The 18,051-nt window shown below is 43.2% G+C and overlaps 1 protein-coding gene and 1 pseudogene across 1 annotated transcript; both read left to right on the forward strand.

Annotated features, from left to right (window-relative positions):
* The first annotated feature begins 253 nt into the window (after positions 1-253).
* Positions 254-15,475, forward strand: LHFPL2 (lipoma HMGIC fusion partner-like 2). The gene is made up of 2 exons (XM_009877928.1): positions 254-683; positions 14,857-15,475. Exons 1-2 carry the CDS (start codon positions 254-256, stop codon positions 15,111-15,113), a joined length of 687 nt encoding a protein of 228 aa, XP_009876230.1. The 3' UTR covers positions 15,114-15,475.
* LOC104280316 lies at positions 15,165-17,797 on the forward strand (annotated as a pseudogene).
* The last annotated feature ends 254 nt before the right edge of the window (positions 17,798-18,051 follow it).

An 18,051-nucleotide genomic window follows, 5' to 3' on the forward strand; every position in this document is an offset into this window, starting at 1 on the left:
AGCATCCCAGAAAGAAAAAAGGAGGAACTACACGGAGAGAACAAATGACTGCACTGCTTGCAAAACTTGGGACCGTTCGTTTTTTCTGCTGAGAAATTTCATCCTGGCCTTTGTGAGAGAGCTGGAAGAGCAGACGGAGTAGCCACAGTGATCTTCTTAGGGTCCTTTTTTCCTTTCTTAATTCAAGCTTTTCCCTCTCGTGCCTGGATTTTAAGACCATCAGCTGCACTGTTCACAAGCACTAGACATCAATATGTGTCATGTCATTGTAACGTGTCGTTCGATGCTATGGACTCTCCTGAGTATTGTAGTGGCTTTTGCAGAGCTCATTGCTTTCATGAGCGCAGACTGGCTGATTGGCAAAGCGAAGCCTTCAAGCTCCGAGGATATGGACAACAAAACAGGGGGATCACAGGAGCCTTACCATCCGACGCTGGGCATCTATGGGCGTTGCACCAGAATTTCCCACATGCAGCTTTCTAGGCGAGACACGCTTTGTGGTCCGTACGCCGAAAACTTCAATGAGATTGCCAGTGGGTTCTGGCAGGCAACCGCTATTTTCCTAGCTGTGGGAATCATGATTCTCTGTGCCGTGGCTTTTGTGTCTGTCTTTACTATGTGTGTGCAGAGTATTATGAAGAAAAGCATTTTTAATGTCTGTGGGCTGCTACAAGGGATTGCAGGTATGTGTACTTTGAGAGAAATTAAGATTTTAAGTTTGGGGCCGTTCATTTGAAGAAATAGAGTGATTGTGTCCTGTCTATGGACAGAATGCATTAGGCAGACCCAAAGTGTTTCTATACGCTGGTGTTTATTCAAACACAATTGAAATTTATAGCTACACAGCGTGTAATACATTGACATTGGCAGCAGGATTGCAGCCTGATGTGTGCCAGAATGAACTGACCAGTGTTGCCTTTGTTTGCTGTTCAGCTTTTTCCCTCTGAATTTCTTTCAGTAACAAAAACTTCTCTCCTTTGTTACCAGCGGAGAGCAAAGTTAATACTCATATTGAGGCAGTCGATTTCCCTGTTGCTACTTTAGTAATTTTTCCATGGGCTGAAGGCAGTTCTCTCCGTGTCTTAGAGGCTTCATGACTGTGGTGAGAGCAAATACCACCTCAGGAACAAGAACAGCCTGCAGCCGCACACCTGGTTCCCCAGTGTTTCATGCTAAGCAGCCTCCTTCAAGGCTGTGAGCGATACCTTACGACAAACCCTTCCTTTAGCCAGCTTATTGTTCAGCTGTTGTTACACAGCCCAGTGAGCTTATCTTTTCATTGCCCCAGTGTCAGCTGTGCTTTGCCTGAGAAGATGAATTGGTTCTAGAGATTTGGTGTTTCTGCTTAAACCCATGGATTTTATGGAGATTCAATGACTGTTAGTAAACCAACACTGGACAGCCCTAGTTAGAGAAGTATTTGGCTTTCTGTACTCGCCAGCAAGCTGTGGGGAGAACGTGTCCCGTGCACAGATTTTCATCTTCATTGCTGTGTGCATGTGGTCGTCTGGAGGAGGAAAGTGCTCTACCTCTGGCAGCCCTCAGAGAATGAGCAGGGCCACCTCCTCTAAAAAAGATACTCTTAAGCAGATGTTTTCAATTCACAGAATGATTCTGTTACAACAAAAATTAGGGAGTTTTAACTTGTTTGTTTGAAATGTGAGTCCAGTGTCTCCTCTCCTCACCTGCAGCGAGGTGGCTGAATGAGTCTGTGGTGGCTGTACCTAGATGGTAATGACAGGAGTAATGAGAGATGTTTAAAGTTTTAGGAAGCTGGTTGGTTTTGTTTGCTTAGTTGCAACCTAAATTAATCTTATTCTAAACACACGGGGAAGCAGGGAAAAACTGAATTTGCATAGTGCTGCAGCCCTTCAGAGCCAGCAAAACAGGCCGGGGACTGGCTGACGCTGGCCCCTGAAGAACTAGCGTGGTGGCTCTCACCATCCTCTGCTTCATGCATCTTCAGTATAAAAGTATACTTCTTATTTCATGCCACCCACAATGTATGGTTTGTGCTTCTGGGGCTCATGATGCTTCCATTCATGTGAGAATAGACAGTTAGCAGATAAATGTTCTTTAGATAAAAATTACAGTGTTTGCTGTAGTGGTTTACACTCCTGGTTTACGGAATTTGCCAGAACCAGTGTGACGAGGAAGCAGCTCTGCAGCACAGATTAAGCCAGGGGAAGATTTAAGCACCTTCCTTTCTTACCTTGTACTTCAGAAATAATCCCTGAAACCTGTTTTTCAGGAGATGACATTTACTTCTTTTCTGTGTTGAATGTGTATTTGTATGGGAAAGATCGGTTGGCAGCATAAGTAGATGTTTGGCATGTCTGATACCACCTTGGATTGCCTAGCTGAACATCAAGATTAGCAGGAAGGAGGTTCTTGTACCTTAGAATACTGTTCAGGAGACCCGGTGTTTATGAGAAAATACATGCAAAGACAGTTTTATGTTTTATTGTCAAACCACATGTACCTGCAATGGGACTTGTGGCCTCGAGAATTGAACAACACAGGTGGCAAAGAGTAGATCAGTCCATTTTGGACTGTACTGAGGATAGAAGCACTTTCTTTCTTATGATTCAGATAAATGACACAGCATGAAACCGGGCAATAGAAAGGTCATGTTACTGAAACCGTTGCTATGGCTGCCAGTGTTTGCAGCCAGGTGTCTTGTGGCTAGCAACCTGTTTTCCCAAGATCAGTTTTATTGGGTCCACTGCTATTCTTGTGCCAGTAGCATTACAGCATCTACTTACTTAGTTGAAATAATTTTCCTTATGACTTATCACAGCTGTTAATTTCAACTATCTCAGTTCCTGAGTTTCGAAAAATGCTTAAGCAAGTCATCCAAGAAGGACAGTTGTCAGCATGGTTAATCCTTACAGGGATTATAATAGCTAGACTAATGCCCTGACCAGAGAACAAGATACAACACTGCTTTAATGATTTTAAACATAAGATCATTCTTTCAAATGTGATCAATTATGTTTTTAATAAGTGAAGGAGAAGAATTCACAAAAATGTTTTGTTTATCAGCCTGTATCAGTCCAATATTTGCAACTATCTCAAGCATCTCATTTTCAAATATGAGATTCACCCATGGTAGAGTCATCTTCAGGAACCTAGGATCTTGCAGGATCTAAACCTTATTTAAAATCTTTGTGTCTTTGTAGTGGAGATTTAATGTAATTAAAAACGTACAACAACTTAATTTATTCCTGGAATTCACCATGAAAAACAGTAACAGACATCAGAAAGATCTTTTCAGTCTAGCAACATTGGCTGTGACCTGGATGATGCCTATGGTGAAATTACAGAGCAGAAAGCAACATCTCTTCTGTTATGGCTCTTGGAGAAGTGTGCAAACTCTCATTTAGATCAACAGGAAGGAGCCATACACATATCTGGTGCAAAAAGGATTTTTTTGATGCAGAAAATTAGAAACGCAAAGTCATAAAGGAAGAAAATATGGCTCTTGTTTAAACTCCTGTAGTTCCTTTGTTATGGGTGAGACCCTCTGCCACTTCTGTTCAGACTGCAGTGCCTTTAATTATGGAGCTGCAGAAACAGCAATCAGTGGGCCCTGGTTTGGAGATGTTTTATCTGGAAATGCATCTTTTCTCTGCAAAGAATGGACCTATGTAATTAAAAAGATAATTACTACCCAGGCAAACTTTCATTTTAATGTCTTTTGGAGGAAAGTATTCTATTTTTACAGTCTGTGAATCACTTGAAATGCATAGGTTATAAGAAGCAGCATGTTATTATATGGTAGCTGGTAAGAACCAATTCAATGTAAATTTTCATAGTAAGCATCTAGTTGTAGAAAGGAAATAAATGGTGATCCTCTATTGACGTATTTTGGTATGCATATAGGATAGTTGTTTATGTGTTTACAAGCCTTATTTGGACTTGTGTACTTCACTTAGGTCCTAAGTAATATAATTGAAACATTACCTCACCTCAAAAGAGAGTGAAAGGGAGCTTATGGCAGAGCCTAAAACAAGTTTCTCTGAAACAGTTTCCTTGATGATGTTCATCATCAACAACTTTTCTTGGCTTTTTTATCTTGTAGGTTGGTTTATTTGGGGTTTTTGTTGGTTTTTTTTTTTAACTCTAAGGGGCACAGCTGGGCAGAACTGTCCCTCGTCATTGTGGCTAAGCTGACACCTCCCTTTCCCCACAGCCAGCAGCTGCCTGACTTTTGCAGGTGAGCCACAACCTGCCAGCAGCACCCTGACCGTGTGCCAGGAGGCGGAAGCGACATTTGCAGCATAATGAATTATCTCAACCGCAAAACCCGAGCAGGCCACTGTATTTCCTTGTGGGGAGCTAAGCTGTCATGTGCCCAGGAAGGCTTTGGGGAGAGCACAGGGGAAGGGTTGCTGGCCTGCCAGGAAGGTGGCTGGGTTTGGCAGTTCTGTTTCTGTTACTCCCACTTTGCCATGCTGGAGCAGGGCTGCGTGGCCAGGCAGGTTTACCAAAAGGGGATAAAATGGCTCCTTTCCCCTAAAGTCTTTTCAGAGTGCTGATGGCCTCATCTGGGAGGCCTGTCGTGGGACACCCCCTTCTCATCGCTTTCTCTGTTCACAGACTCCTAACTCAAATGGGACTTAACTGAAGGGGTTTCTGAAGCATGGAAAAAACCAAAAATCCAAACATGTAAAAATTGGGTTGCGTCAGTTGGGAGACCAGCTGCGCCTCAGCTGCACGCTGGGGGGAGTCTCTGGTTTGTTGAGGTGAGCGCCTAGCTGTTTTGCCATTGTGGGGATTAGCAGGCTGGGTGCTGGCAGTGACACCTTTAACAGAGACATGTCCGGTCAGATGGAGCAGAGGTTTGTGTCTTCAAAGGCTGCTGCAGGCAGGCCAGCAGGGTTAGGTTTCCCCTTTAGCTTTGTCTGTCTGCCTGAGCCCAGGTGCTGCAGGTTTGGGCTTCTTCCCCTCACCCCAGCAGTTTCTCCTCCAGCATTGCCAGGGCATGACTTGGCTTCTTCCTTTCCAGGGTCCTACATTAGTATTCTTCTCTCATCACCCAGCACTGAGGTTTCCTTAATATTTCACTCTTCTTTATTCCCATGCCGTATTTCCTCCTGTTCTGGGAAGCTGTTTTTTGTCCTGAGCACTTGTCCTCCTCAGTCCCAAGCAGTGAAGTCTCTTCCAATCATACTTGCTTTTTTCTGGGTGTCTCACAAGCTCTCCTGCATGCATTCTTCTCTCCTCTCCATGATTTCTTATTTTTTTTCCCTTTTATTGCTGTTTATGTCTTCTCCCATTCCCCGATGATCCCTGATCTGGGGTCGGGGCGTGGGGTGTCCTGCATAAGAAAGTACTTCAGTTCCTGGGCAACAGTTCTGTTCCAGGAGTGCAGCTTTACCCTCAAAGGAAACTTCTCGAAAGTTTTCAAAAATGAAGAGGTTAATCCCAGTTTGAAGCCAGCTATGTCTGTAACAGTCTATCTTTGCTGCTGGAGGAGACTGTTTTTCATCTCTCGGACTAAGAAATAGTTCAGTGTGTTGTACTTACTGGTCATAATTTCCATTTGGGAGGCTGGGTGATTAGGAAGATGGCCTGAGCAGAGCGTGATGGGAACCATCTGAAGGGGAAGAGGATCTGGAGCTGCTTGTGGGGATGTATGAAGTAGGATCTGGCTGCACAGGATGGGCTCGTGGTGTGTGGGGCCATGGGGCTGTGTGCTTCTGTCTGCTGGAAGGTAAGGAGGCTGCTGGGAGCTGCAGAGGAGGAAGCTGAGGAGGAGGTGGGGAATGGCCAGGACTTTCCTCGAACAGGGGAGAAAATGCAGAAGGAGAAGCAAGCTGCTGTGGTGGCTGCTAGAGCTCTTTGATGCTTGGAGCGTGACGCAAAAGGTTATGATGGTTGCAGAGTAGCTGAGGATATTTGGTTGTAGGCAGCAGCATGCTGTAAAAGAGCATTATTTTAGCTGAGAAAGGGCCAAGCCGGCAAGCAAGGAAGAAAGTACCTTGTGAGCTCACGTTGCTGCCTGCAGGTGACAGAAGCTGTTGCTCAGCTGAGGACCCCAGGCAGTAGGAGAGCAGAGCAAGAGTGGTTTTGCCCTCAAAGGCAAGGAAGTGTCTTGTTTGTCTTTCTAAAATGCAGAGCATGCATTTTTCAAAAAGCATATTTCCTCTTGGATTCAGCTCAGAGTTCTTCTTTTCTGATGCCAGAATTCTGAATTCTTGGGGTGGGAAGAAAGAAAAAAGGGGGAGGGGGGATTTCTAATGGAAATCCTGACAGTCTGAACTGCTTTTGCTGTCTGCGGTATAGTGCTTCCTGTAACCTATATGGCCAAATGCCAGCACCACATCTAATACACACTTGGCTGCTGAAAGTTCAAGCAGAGGGGACTGCTGTGTTGGAATATGCCAGGAAAGGAAAATTGAGTTCAAGTGGTAAATTGCTATTGAGCCTGAGGGAGGGTGTTAGTAACTTCAAAGAAATAAAGTGAAGATTTCAGTGCTTTGTTAGATTTGGTGGTCGGCTCATCTCCCTGCCTCGGTGGGCACCAGTAGACACCCAGCAGATTATAAACAGAATAGAAAAATAAACAAAAAAATCAGGTTTTCAGTGATCAAGTTTGGCAGCTGATTTTCTCAGTAAGCATAAATCTCTTGCATCAAACAGTGCTCAGCATGAGACTCTCATGCTACCCATTGAAAAATATTTTACTGTGGTACATGTGCACACCGAGGTCCCTTACCTCTGCAGACATAGGTGAGGTGCCAAAGAATTTCTTACACCCCTGCCCTGGTGATGGGGGGTAGGAGAGGTGTGGCTGCCCACCGACACGCCATGGGGATGGAGGGTGGATAGCTGGGCTCCTTCTCTGTCAAATCTTTGCTTTCAAGCCTTAGAGCCAAGACTGATGCTGCTGCTTGTATATGGGATGCAAACACTAAGAGAATATTTATACTCATCAAATGTGGTATTGTCATGCAAACACAAGAAAAAAACCATGAAGCGTCCAATTCAAGATGGGGGGCTAATTTATCTTTAGCTCCTGCCTTCAGTGTGTCTGGTGTGGTGGCAAAGGGAATTGATGGTTTTGAGTTTAGCTTTCTTCCGTAACAGAGATGACCCATGAAGCCACCTGAAATTTCACTTTTGCCTTTTTCTTCTCACTGAGCCTTGTTTCCTCTGCAGTCAGTGCTTTATTGGCTTTTAAGGTAAAATGTGAGAGGTGACCAGCCCTTGTGGCTGTGTCTGAGCAGTGCCCTTATAAGTAAAGAGGTCTTTAGTTACCTCTGCACTGATGAAAACTTCTAAACATTTGGCTTTTCCCCTATAAGGTGCTTTATCTTGACTTAATTGCAGGGTTAGCATCCACCGCACGTGAGGCCCCATAGTGGGGTGACATGACTGCACGTGGCTGCTGGCCAGCAAAGAGGCAGTGGTGTCATTTTAGGGCTTGGGACTGTTCTTACTTTGAGTCTCCACATTTCCTTCCCTCCCAACTAATGAGAACTCTCACCCGCATATATAAAAAATTATTAAAAGCTAATGAAAAATTTGCCTTCCCCTCTCCTAAAAACAGGAGTCTGCAGGCTCATACTTTGTTAGTGAAAAGTTCAACCTGTTAGATCACATCAATTTCAAAGCAACAAATGCTGAATCCCCCATGTGATGTCATTCTGCCAGAGAAACCCACATTAAGAGGATAAACTGATTTGGTTTTGTTTTCTTTCTGTGGGTAGCAAAATATACTTAGTAGTTGAGTCTTCCACTAGTAGCCTCCTACACTGTATTTCTGTCCCTGTTTCCACACCTCCACACCAGTAATGCCATCAGAAGCTTCTGTATGTTAGCACAGGTTTGGTTACAAGTGGGCGTGTTTGATTTGCATAACAAATGGGAAACGATGGATGAGCAAGTGGTAAAGTTATTTACTCTTGAAAAGAGTATGGATCTTGGCCTGTTCCTCAGCTTGGGGAATGCAGTGGTTAGGCAACCACTTTCTTGTCTGGCAACTGCTTACCCTTATATGACCCTGAGACAGCTGTAAAAAGAAAAAAAAAATCTGCAGGTTTTGAGCCATCACCTGGTTATAGTTTTTTAACAATTCATTCTACTGCCTCAGCTTAGGGTTTCCCAGGTACACTGATATCTGTATAGAGCTGCAGTTCTCTCCAGTGGCTGCAGGTATGGAGGTATGGACCTTGCCTCAGTGCCTTGCCCACTGGCAACACTCCCCACCCTCAACAGCCATGCTTCCAACTTGTCCCAAAGCCCCTCTGCTTGTCCAGACCTGCATCGAGTGTAGTGATGTCTAGGTTGGCCTTGTTAAGCATTGATCCTCTGAATGATACAAATTTTTCTTTTGTTTGTTGTGCAGCATTTCCAAATGGGCCACAAGCTGTCTCCAGGGCACTAGGGCTTGCAGCATCTCCCGTCTTTTTGGGCAAAGACCTTCTTGCCTTTGGTCAGTTGCTTGCTTTTGGTGGGTCTGGCAGTTGCTCCAGGGGATGGAGAGCAGTTGCAGAGGCAGATGTGGGGCCTGTGTTGTGGGTACTACACCCGTCACTCCCTTCAGCATCTTGGCACTACCCTTGCCTTTTTCCTAAAGCCAGCGTGGGGTGCTGAGACCCTCATGCCAGCTGGCCTGAGCCTGCCTCATTACCCCTCATGTGATTAAATCGGGATCACTGAATAATGATTCACTGGTAGGGATTTGTCAGGGAAGGTTAAGCGTATGTGAAAGCCTCCTTGGGTTAAACTAGCATTGTACATTTGTACAAATATTTTACATGTGAGATTCTTGGAAGTATTCAGGCAGCGTATTGACACATTTGGAAATAGAGGCAGAGTTATTTGGCCTGGCTGGTGCAGTGCCAGGTGTTAATTACCTGTGGTTGCACAGATGAGAACGCTCAGGATGACTGCTGCTGAGGAAGACACCCACCTGGGCTGCCTGCATGGTGGTATGCAAGGCTAATCTCTCCCTGCCTTTACCCTTTTTCTCTTGCTCTCTCAAAATGTTGTTGCTCGGTTGCGGTGCTCCCTGGGAGCCTGCTGCAGTGCCACCTCATTGATCACAGCTGCTTAATTTCCTGTTTCTTCAGCATTTAAAAGCTCTTTTGCTATTTTGCTAGGAAATGAGAAGATAGTTTCAGGCTTTGCAATGGAAATTGGCTTTGTTAGTATATGCTCTTGTTTAATATGGCACAACAGCAGCTGCACAGGAGACTGTCAAAACTAAATAGCATGCCTTCACTTAGCTAAACAAGCATCTGCCTAACCCCTGTCTGGAGAGTTGCTTCCAAGGACGGAATGAAAAAGCTTTTACTCACATCTGACCCCAGCACATAACGTGACATATGAATGCCCCATAATGACAGACCGGTCTGTTGGTTTTCCATTGTGTTAGCCTGGCAGCACTACTGCAGTGTCTGAAAAAACAGGAGGAGCAATTGCTCTCTGCAGTTCCAGGCCCTTAAAAGGGGAAAAGCTCTTGGTGCACAAATACAAAAAGGCTGCTCCTATAGAAAAAGCATTGCTGACCTGTCTTCAGAAATGGCTGTTGCACAGCGGTGCAGCCTGTTGTATTTATATTGATATTTCACAGGCGTGTTTTGCTTTGGTGTTTTAGGAGAATGGAGTTGCTTTTGCATCACTTGATTATAGAAAGGCTTATGTTTAATAGGTTTAGTGTGTTGTAATCAGGAAATACATTTTAGCATAATAACCCCAAGAAAATCTGTATTTCTTAAAGCTTCTTTTTGAAAGCTGGTAATTAGGGACTGATAATAAAATGTTATGTGGGCAAATTGCCTTCAGTGAAAGCGAGGAAAGTGTTCCTTGCTGACAGATATATACCAAAGAGTTTTAGATGGTGTCTCTGGGTAAAAGAAGTAATTTACATAGTTTTCTGTTGTCATTCCTAGACATCTGGCAGCATTGTGTAGCATTCTTTCAGACCTCTGTTTTAAAGAATCGCAGAAAGGAAAGGTAACTGAGAGCTGGCAACAACTAACAAACAGGAAAATGTAATTATGAAAAAAATTAGCATACTGGTTTAAAGAAGTGGGACAGAGCTAATTGAGAAGTAGGAACAAGACTTCTTGTGCAGTCTTGTGCTGCAGCTGTGCTCAGAAGAGGGGGTGAAATCTAGAACAGAGGAAGCCTGAGGTCTGTGAGCCTGTAGAGGAGCACAGTGGAAAAGAGCTTTTAATGTTTTCAAAATGAGATTGCTCCCCCAGCAGGGGGAGTAAATGGCAATAATTCTAGAGGTAGTTTGACTGTGAATTAAAACTCTAATTTACTGTATGTCAGCATGAAGAACTCAAAGGATTCATGGCAGAAAACCTTCCTTCAGTCTGAGTTACTCTATTTTTGTTATCTGTTCTTTCTCTTAAAGATTGGCTTCTCTTCTAAGATGCTGAGGCAAGAGCAAAAACTGATTAATTAAGAAAAAGAAATCTCTATCATTAATATTTACTGTCGTCCTCCCAGATATTTCTCAAGGCAAACTGTCAACAGGAGATAATTGTTGTTTTATGAGAATACGCTGACATAAAATTACACAGCACAAAACCGAGCTTTTACTTCTATGGCTAACAAAAATTCAAGTGCTGTAATCCTAATTTACAGCATTAAATGCCATAGAAAGCTGACAATACAGAAGTAGTACTTGAATGGTTCAAGCAGTAGAATAACTGAATCAAACTGCAGAAATCTGAGAATTGTAACAGTTAAACTATCCAGAGAGCAACTTTTGCACATAAATTTGTATAGTGTACTTGGAGCTGGTCTTGTGTTCTTCTGTGATGTAAGTGAACACCAGGGATGAGGTGCTTGATTCCCCTTTCCAGCTCCTCAAAGCTCCAGGCCATGCTCTTTGCCGTGTTTCATTCATGCAAACAACTGAAACCTTGTTTCTCCAACTTTGACATTTTGCTTAAGACTGTCTTGTTGCAGAGGCTGTGAAAGAAAAATGTGGTGACCGGCAGGCTGTGGATTCAATGAAGCTGTTGCTGGTATGCCTCTGGAGGTTATCTCACTTGTGCCTTACGCTTGATCGCTGTGCGTCTTGTCTGAAAAAAGACTGTGAGCTATCGGAGACAGAAACTCTGAGCAGAGCTGCCAGGCTCTGTAGTAATGCAAATATATAACCAAAATGAGAGCTGCAGGCAGGTGAGCCCCAGGGACCAAGCAGCAGCTACAGAAAGGCAGGGATACAGGCAGTTAAGCTGAAACTTCTATCAGAAGCAGAGATGTAAAGGGACCTGGCTAGGCTCTGCCCTGTGGACACTGCTAATGGGAAAGCTGTGCTGAGAATTTACCATGGTTTTTTCCCCTTGTGGATGCAGACTGGCCTGTAAGTCGTTTTTGCTCAACTGCAGTTGCTTCCAAGTGTTTGCATGTTGATCAAGGCTATGCTGTTAGTTGTTGAAACAGCCCTCTGGCTTTCTCATGTAGCACAAAATGGTTGTGCGGTGCTCCTTAGGTCAAAGATGGAAGAGGACAGTGACTGCTGAGCTATTTTTTATTGCGTTTTAACTGTTTCACCTGTTTGAAAGCAGACCGTGACTTTCCAAGCAGCATCACAACCTCTTCTGCCCTCGCCACCCCTGCTATGCATTAACTTTGTCCTTTGCATGTGAGCTTTTTTCCTTCCCTCTGCATCCATTTTCCTAGGAAGAGAGAGCTGGCTCTTATTCAGGGGTCTGGAAGATGCTCCTCTGGCTACACGCTACTGGACTTAATTTGCTTTGGATTGCTTGGTTCTACTTTCGTCCATAGTTTGCTCTTTTGTAGGTGGTAAAGCATTTTCTATTTTGTTTAACCTGCAGGAGTCACTGAGATGAGCTCTGTAGCCTGTGAATCTCTTGTATAGTTGCAGGAACCAAAGCTCCTCTGGATCTTTTTACTTGAGCGCCTCTTTTGGGGCAGGTAGGGAGAGTCCTGAAGAGGTCTCTGAACCCCACACGCCTCAGCAGTTTCTCCTGGTGTTGGATCTCCGAGCTGAGTATGTGATGGAGCCTGTGCCCCTCCACACACACTCAGCCTGCATGATATCCAAGGAGTGCCATTTCAGTTGCGAATGTGTTGGATTGGCTCAATTCAGTCATCTTAATTCATTTTTCCTAGCAAGTAGGAGCCAGGTATTAATGAAATGAGAAATGATGATAAATATTAGTGATAGTGAGAAGAAGTGCATGTTCTGAGCTGTCTGTCTACACTGAAATGGAGTAGTAAAAGGCAGGTCTAGTAGTGAAAACAAGTTTTTTTCTTGTGTTATGCTAGACCAATATAGGTTTCACAAAGCTGGCTATCTGAAAGGAAAAATCATGGAAGGTCATAGTGCATAGTTAAGACCTCTCCAAGTTGTGTCTTCATCTGTGACAAAACAGCTGTAGTTTTGCAAATTATGTGTAGTCAGTATTTCTCCAAGAATTTTCTGTATTCTTAAAACAAAAAAAAGTTTTAATTCTGTGAAGTCCTGATGACTATGCATGACAGCAGTGCTGCAGCCTTTCGGGGGGCTGAGTTTTGGGTGGTGGCTTTTCAGCTCGGGCTATACATACTGTGAAACAGTAGCTTTCAGGAGTTGTTTAGTTGTTTAGTAAAAAGAGACAGATATAGCTCTAGTCCTGCTTCTGACTCAGCTGTAAGCCAGGTTTGCTGTTAAATATAGGCTCTCTAGGTTTGTGAGTGATGGAGTGGTAAACTTAAAACAACTGTGGCAGCAGCTACAGTGGCTTCACAGTGATGGTGAGTTTTAACTACCAAAGGGCTTGTGGTTGAAAATGACAACTGGCCTGTACCAATGTACAGTCAGAAAAACACACGGTGTGGCCATGCCAGTTACGCAGGGACAGGAAACTAGTGATGAATAGGGGAGAAGGAACTGCTGGTGTTTAGTCTGAAACGGCTGCAGGGCTCAGCAGGATGAAAGCACAGCTTATCCAGGTCTGTCCAAGATAAAGCAATACTTAATGTAGTTTGGCCCATCAGCCAGGAAACACTGCATAAAATTTGTCATTGGTTCTTAAATGTAAGCAGCAATGAAATCCCTTCACACAGAATGGATATCACTCGCTAATGGATTTTGCCGCCCCAAAGAATAATGACATTTAGTTCATTCATGCCCATGGTGGTGTGTCATCGTTAGAAAAACGCTGAAGGAAGGACTTTCTTTTGTGAAATGTCTGGCATTCATAGACAATTATAATTTTAGACAGTTGGATAACAGTTTTTGCATTTTGTGTAAATTAACTGCTTACTAGCTAGGATCCAGCTCTTCTTTCTTGGTGAGGAAGTTTTCTTGCATCTGGCTGAATTTCTGTAAACAACTAAGGAAACTGAACATGCTGCAGAACAGGCTAGTCTGATGGAAATGAAGAAGATGCAAACAAGTCTTTACCAAGACTACCAAGCTGTTCTTGGTGATCTCTTAGTATACAGAAAAAAGAAGAGTTTACTATTTTATTAATTGGTAGAAATTTTGGGATAAAACCTAATGTATGAAGCAGCACCGTATATAAAAAGCACAGCTTTCAGCCCACTTCTGGAAGGTGACAGCACCTCTACCAGGTATTTTTGTCAAGGTGCCAGGTTGAATAAAGGGCATTACAGCGCAGGACAAATAAATCTGTAATATTTATGGGATCTGCAAGGCTGTGTTCATTTTCTGGATAAACTGATTGTATTCAAGGAAAAACTGCGTTTCATAATTCTTCTTGTTCTTCTGAGTAAAATTCTGAAGAAAACAGAATGCACATTCTGATACGTATGAGCTGTCCTGATGTTTAGCACCTTCCTATATACCTTGTAGGAGGGAGATCTGTTTTTAGCTCACTGTGGGGTTTTTTTTAGCAGGGCTTGTAAGAGACTGCTGCAGCCACAAGCATATTACGCATTTTGATTAAATCTCTGATCTTTCTGCAAAACTGCATCATGTGTGCAGGGAACCTAATGTGATTTTTAATTTCCTTAATGAGGGATTAGATGAAGACTCGTCCTTGTAGGAGAGAAAACTATGAGTACGAGAGATGGTCTCAAGAGCAAAATACCTAGTCTGAGCTTTTTACTCCAGCCTTAAGAACAGGCGGCTGTTGGCGCAGTTTAGCAAGGTGGGGAGTAGAGGCTTTTGCTCCTGCATCACTAGAAATGGGCTTTCCTTTCATGGCCGTTGATCGCCTGTTCAGAGGATCCCAGTGTTACCTGTGCACTGGCTTTGAGTGCTTAGATCTGGTCATTTGGGGCCAACTCTGGAACGCCCTCGTTACGAAAGCAATAATTCTGAATTGGAAGTATTATTTTCCTACTATGTCCTAGCCTGGCCAAATAAGTGGATGCAGTGGGAGATTTATTTATTTTTTTAACTCAGGCAATAAAAACACTGTAGGAAAAAATCCTGAGGAAAAAAATCCCAAAGTGTTTATGATAAGTGACTACATAAAGCTGAATGAGGGCTAGCTAAAAAGAAACTCAAAAGTGGATGCAAACACTCCCAAGTATTTGAAAAGTGTGGGTATACGCAGTGGGTAGAGATGCTTGAATGTTCTGCAAGCTCTGTATACCTAGTAATAATGTGTGAAAACATAGGAAAACAAGGAATACAGAGATTAAAATTAGGAACTAGTCCATTATCATATGAAATAAGACTTTCGCAAGAAAAAAATTACAGGATAGGTCCAGGTTTAGGTACAACACTGCATGGTATGTACTAGGGAACCACCGGTAAAGGAAAGCTGGATGCATGAGGAAGAGTCATCTTCTCCTAATCCTGGTACTTAGGAGTAAGCAGTGACCATTACTACATGTGTTGCATTTCATGTTAAACTGGTAATTTGTTAAACTTTTTTTTCTTTTCTTTTCTTTTCTTTCTAGGCCTTTTCCTTATCTTAGGCTTGATACTTTACCCTGCAGGTTGGGGATGCCAGAAAGCAATAAGCTACTGTGGACCTTATGCTTCTGCTTACAAACCAGGAGACTGCTCCTTGGGCTGGGCTTTCTACACAGCTATTGGTGGCACTGTTCTGACATTCATCTGTGCGGTCTTCTCGGCGCAAGCTGAAATAGCCACATCAAGTGACAAAGTGCAAGAAGAAATAGAAGAAGGAAAAAACCTTATCTGCCTCCTTTAACTCCAGTGGGGAAATATACCAGGGCCTGGATCTTAATCTGCTTTCCATTGACTGGAAAAGCAGATCCACTTACATGTTTCTACCATTTCATGTGACTGGCCCACTGAATTCCAGCCCTGAACTACTGAAATGGTCTTTCTTCCTTGCTGGGCAATGAGGGTCTGAGAAAGGATCCCAGGAAAGGAGACTGTAAATACATGGGGATATTTTAGTTTCATTCTATGATCAGGACACAGTGGAGGATGTTAAGCTGACTGGGAAGGTGAGGAATCGCGTACATATAGCAGGAATGCTGACAAATTCTGATTGATCGGATTGCCTTACCGACCTTGGTCAGTTTGAAGATTTGGATTTAAGTAATACAAGCCAGCACATATTTTATTTTTCTGTACAAAAGAAAAGCCTCTTTTAAGTAGGCTTTGCTTCCAAGGGCTCCCCTCACCTGTGAATCTGTCACCACCACCACCTGGTCTGGTACCATGCTTTTCATTGAGGTGCTTTTTGATACTGAACTTAAGTACAGTGCCTTCTCACATAGTAAAATGTGCGCTGGAGAGAGCAAAGCTCACCTGGTGCAGTTTACACCAATCTTTATGTATTTGAAAAGCTGAGTCCCTGCCAGGTTCCTTTGTCTTGAAATTTAAGGTGCAAGGTGTGTGCCACTAGTTATTTAGCAGGTAAATGTTTCCACTGATGAGAGAAGCTATTGTTACACTGGCTTGCACCCGATCCTGATAAAATTGTTTGAAATAACCATTGCTAAAAATATTTCTGCAGCCTTTACTAAAACTCCTGAAATCCCAAGCAGACAACAACTCCCCACAGTACAGTGGGGCATTATCTTGTGAATGCCAATGGTCTGGCCTGGGCTGTGGCCTCTCCCGCAAAAGTAGATCGCGTGTTGGACTTCAACAGTATTATTCTTTCTTCTGCCAGTGAAACCTCATTCCTAGTCTACAGCTCAGTCTGTCTCATGACCCAGAGCCACGAGTTCTTAAGAAATTTACATTTTTCAGGAAGTCTTGCCAAATTCTACATGGCTGGGAAGATATTTTCCTTTTTTTTCTTCCCCAAACCACATGTAGTATGGACCTTTTTCCAACTAAATCAGAAGTAAAACAGACCTGTCCACAAATGACATTCCTTTCTCAAAGGCAGTTGGTTGTACTACTTGGGGTGTTGCATCACTCACTAGAAGTGCTTCTGAAAACAAATGTAAAAGGTATTTAAAATGGAAAAAAAAAAAAGGAATGATGCAACTGTGACATAGGAGCATTGGGGATAATTTATCTGAGAAGTAGCTCCAGTGAAATACTAAATGAATGTTAAGACTCCTCTTCTTACTTGAGGGTAGTTTAACATCATCCAGTGACAGTGTCGGTCTCCATCACTTCACTGCACAATGCGAGGCAGAGAATCTTGTTTATGCCTGGTCAGTCCCTTAAGGTGTGCCATTAGTTATTCATAGGTATTAAAAAAAATTGTTGTTACTGCACAGGTAGACAGCTGATTTCAATACACCGCTCAAGTTATTCGCAACACAAGATCTGTTTGGCAGTCGGGTCAATGTCAAGCACGGGTGAACAGAGCTCCGGTGCCAGCTGTGCGGCACAGACACTGCCTCACCCCGCGCTCAGCCTGCGCCTGTCCATGCCCAGGGAGCCTCCAGAGCCACATGCTGATAGATATGGAGGTTAACTCTGAGCTCCTGCACGACACAATCAGCTTCTGCCGACAATAAAAAGGGATTCGTTTAATCAAGCCTCTTCTGGCACTCACCTGCTCCTGCAACCATATCCACTGCACTCCAGTTTAAAACGGGTACTTCACTTTTCTTTTAAATATTTAACGTTAAAAAACCCAAGAGTTATGGTCTGGAACCATTTCTGCCAACTGCCTGCACAGTTTTTTTAAACAAATTACTAGCATAAAGTAGTGCCCAAAGAGACACGCACAAAAATCTTGTCCATACCTGGGTTTTGTGTGGTTTTTTTTTGTTTTTTTTTTCTCATTTTTGTCCCCATACCCACATGTGCGCACACAAACAGTCAAAGGGCATGCAAGGGGGAGGGGGCCTGGACCTGGAGCTCCACACAGCTGCCACAGGGCTCAAACTCGCCTTGTCACACTCCACCTCCGAGACCCTTGCTTGCAGCACCAGGGAGAGGGGCCACCACCTCCGCTGTGCCTCCGCAGGCTCTGTGGTTGGAAGAGGCAGGGCTAGGAAGAATGAGAGTAGCCTAGAAATCAGCTTAAAGTTAATTATTAAATAGACTTACAGTTTTAGCTTCTTTTTTTTTTTTTTTTTGGGTGATAGTTAGGAATCCAGTGTCCACATCACCACTGCCAAAAAAATCTTAAATCTGTTTTGGGGTGACCAATGCTTCTTTGGCTTGAGCACTTCATTAGTCAAAGTAAGGTCACATCTTCCAAAGGTACAGAGGGCATATACTTCTTTGGCTTACAAGTAATCCATGACCAACCTTTATTTACATTACTGGCTGACCTCTGCTGTGATCCACAGAACACTTAAATTTTAATAGTGTGGGGTTTGTTTTTTTTTTTAAATACGAAGGAGGTATTTTCAATGGCATGTTTTGGCTTTTGTTTGCATTTGTAACCAAGCAGAACCAGCTTTTTTGCTTGTTGTTGGTACGCTATCAACTCGCTCTGCAACAACGTAATCAACTAACTTGCAAGAATATCCATGTTCACCACATAGCACAGATAGAAGACAGGCTGGGAAGAAATACATTAAAAAAATCAGAATTTCTTTTCTCAGGGTTCTGTTTTTCTAGCAAGTGAAAAGATGGTATATATTGCAATTTTTTTTTTTTCTGGATGTTTTTCAGGTGTAGGGTTCACTCATTAAATTCAACAGGTTTTTTTTTTAACGTTGTTCCTGAAGTTCACCTCAGCAGAAGATTTCAAAGATATT

The sequence above is a fragment of the Apaloderma vittatum genome, unplaced genomic scaffold (genome assembly GCF_000703405.1).
Source record: "Apaloderma vittatum isolate BGI_N311 unplaced genomic scaffold, ASM70340v1 scaffold1101, whole genome shotgun sequence".
NCBI classification, from domain to species: domain Eukaryota; kingdom Metazoa; phylum Chordata; class Aves; order Trogoniformes; family Trogonidae; genus Apaloderma; species Apaloderma vittatum.

Coding starts and splice junctions, on each gene's coding strand:
- LHFPL2 (XM_009877928.1), top strand. CDS start 254: ATGTGTCATGTCATTGTAACGTGTCGTTCGATGCTATGGACTCTCCTG. Junction 684..14,856: donor GCTGCTACAAGGGATTGCAG/GTATGTGTACTT, acceptor TTTTCTTTCTAG/GCCTTTTCCTTATCTTAGGC.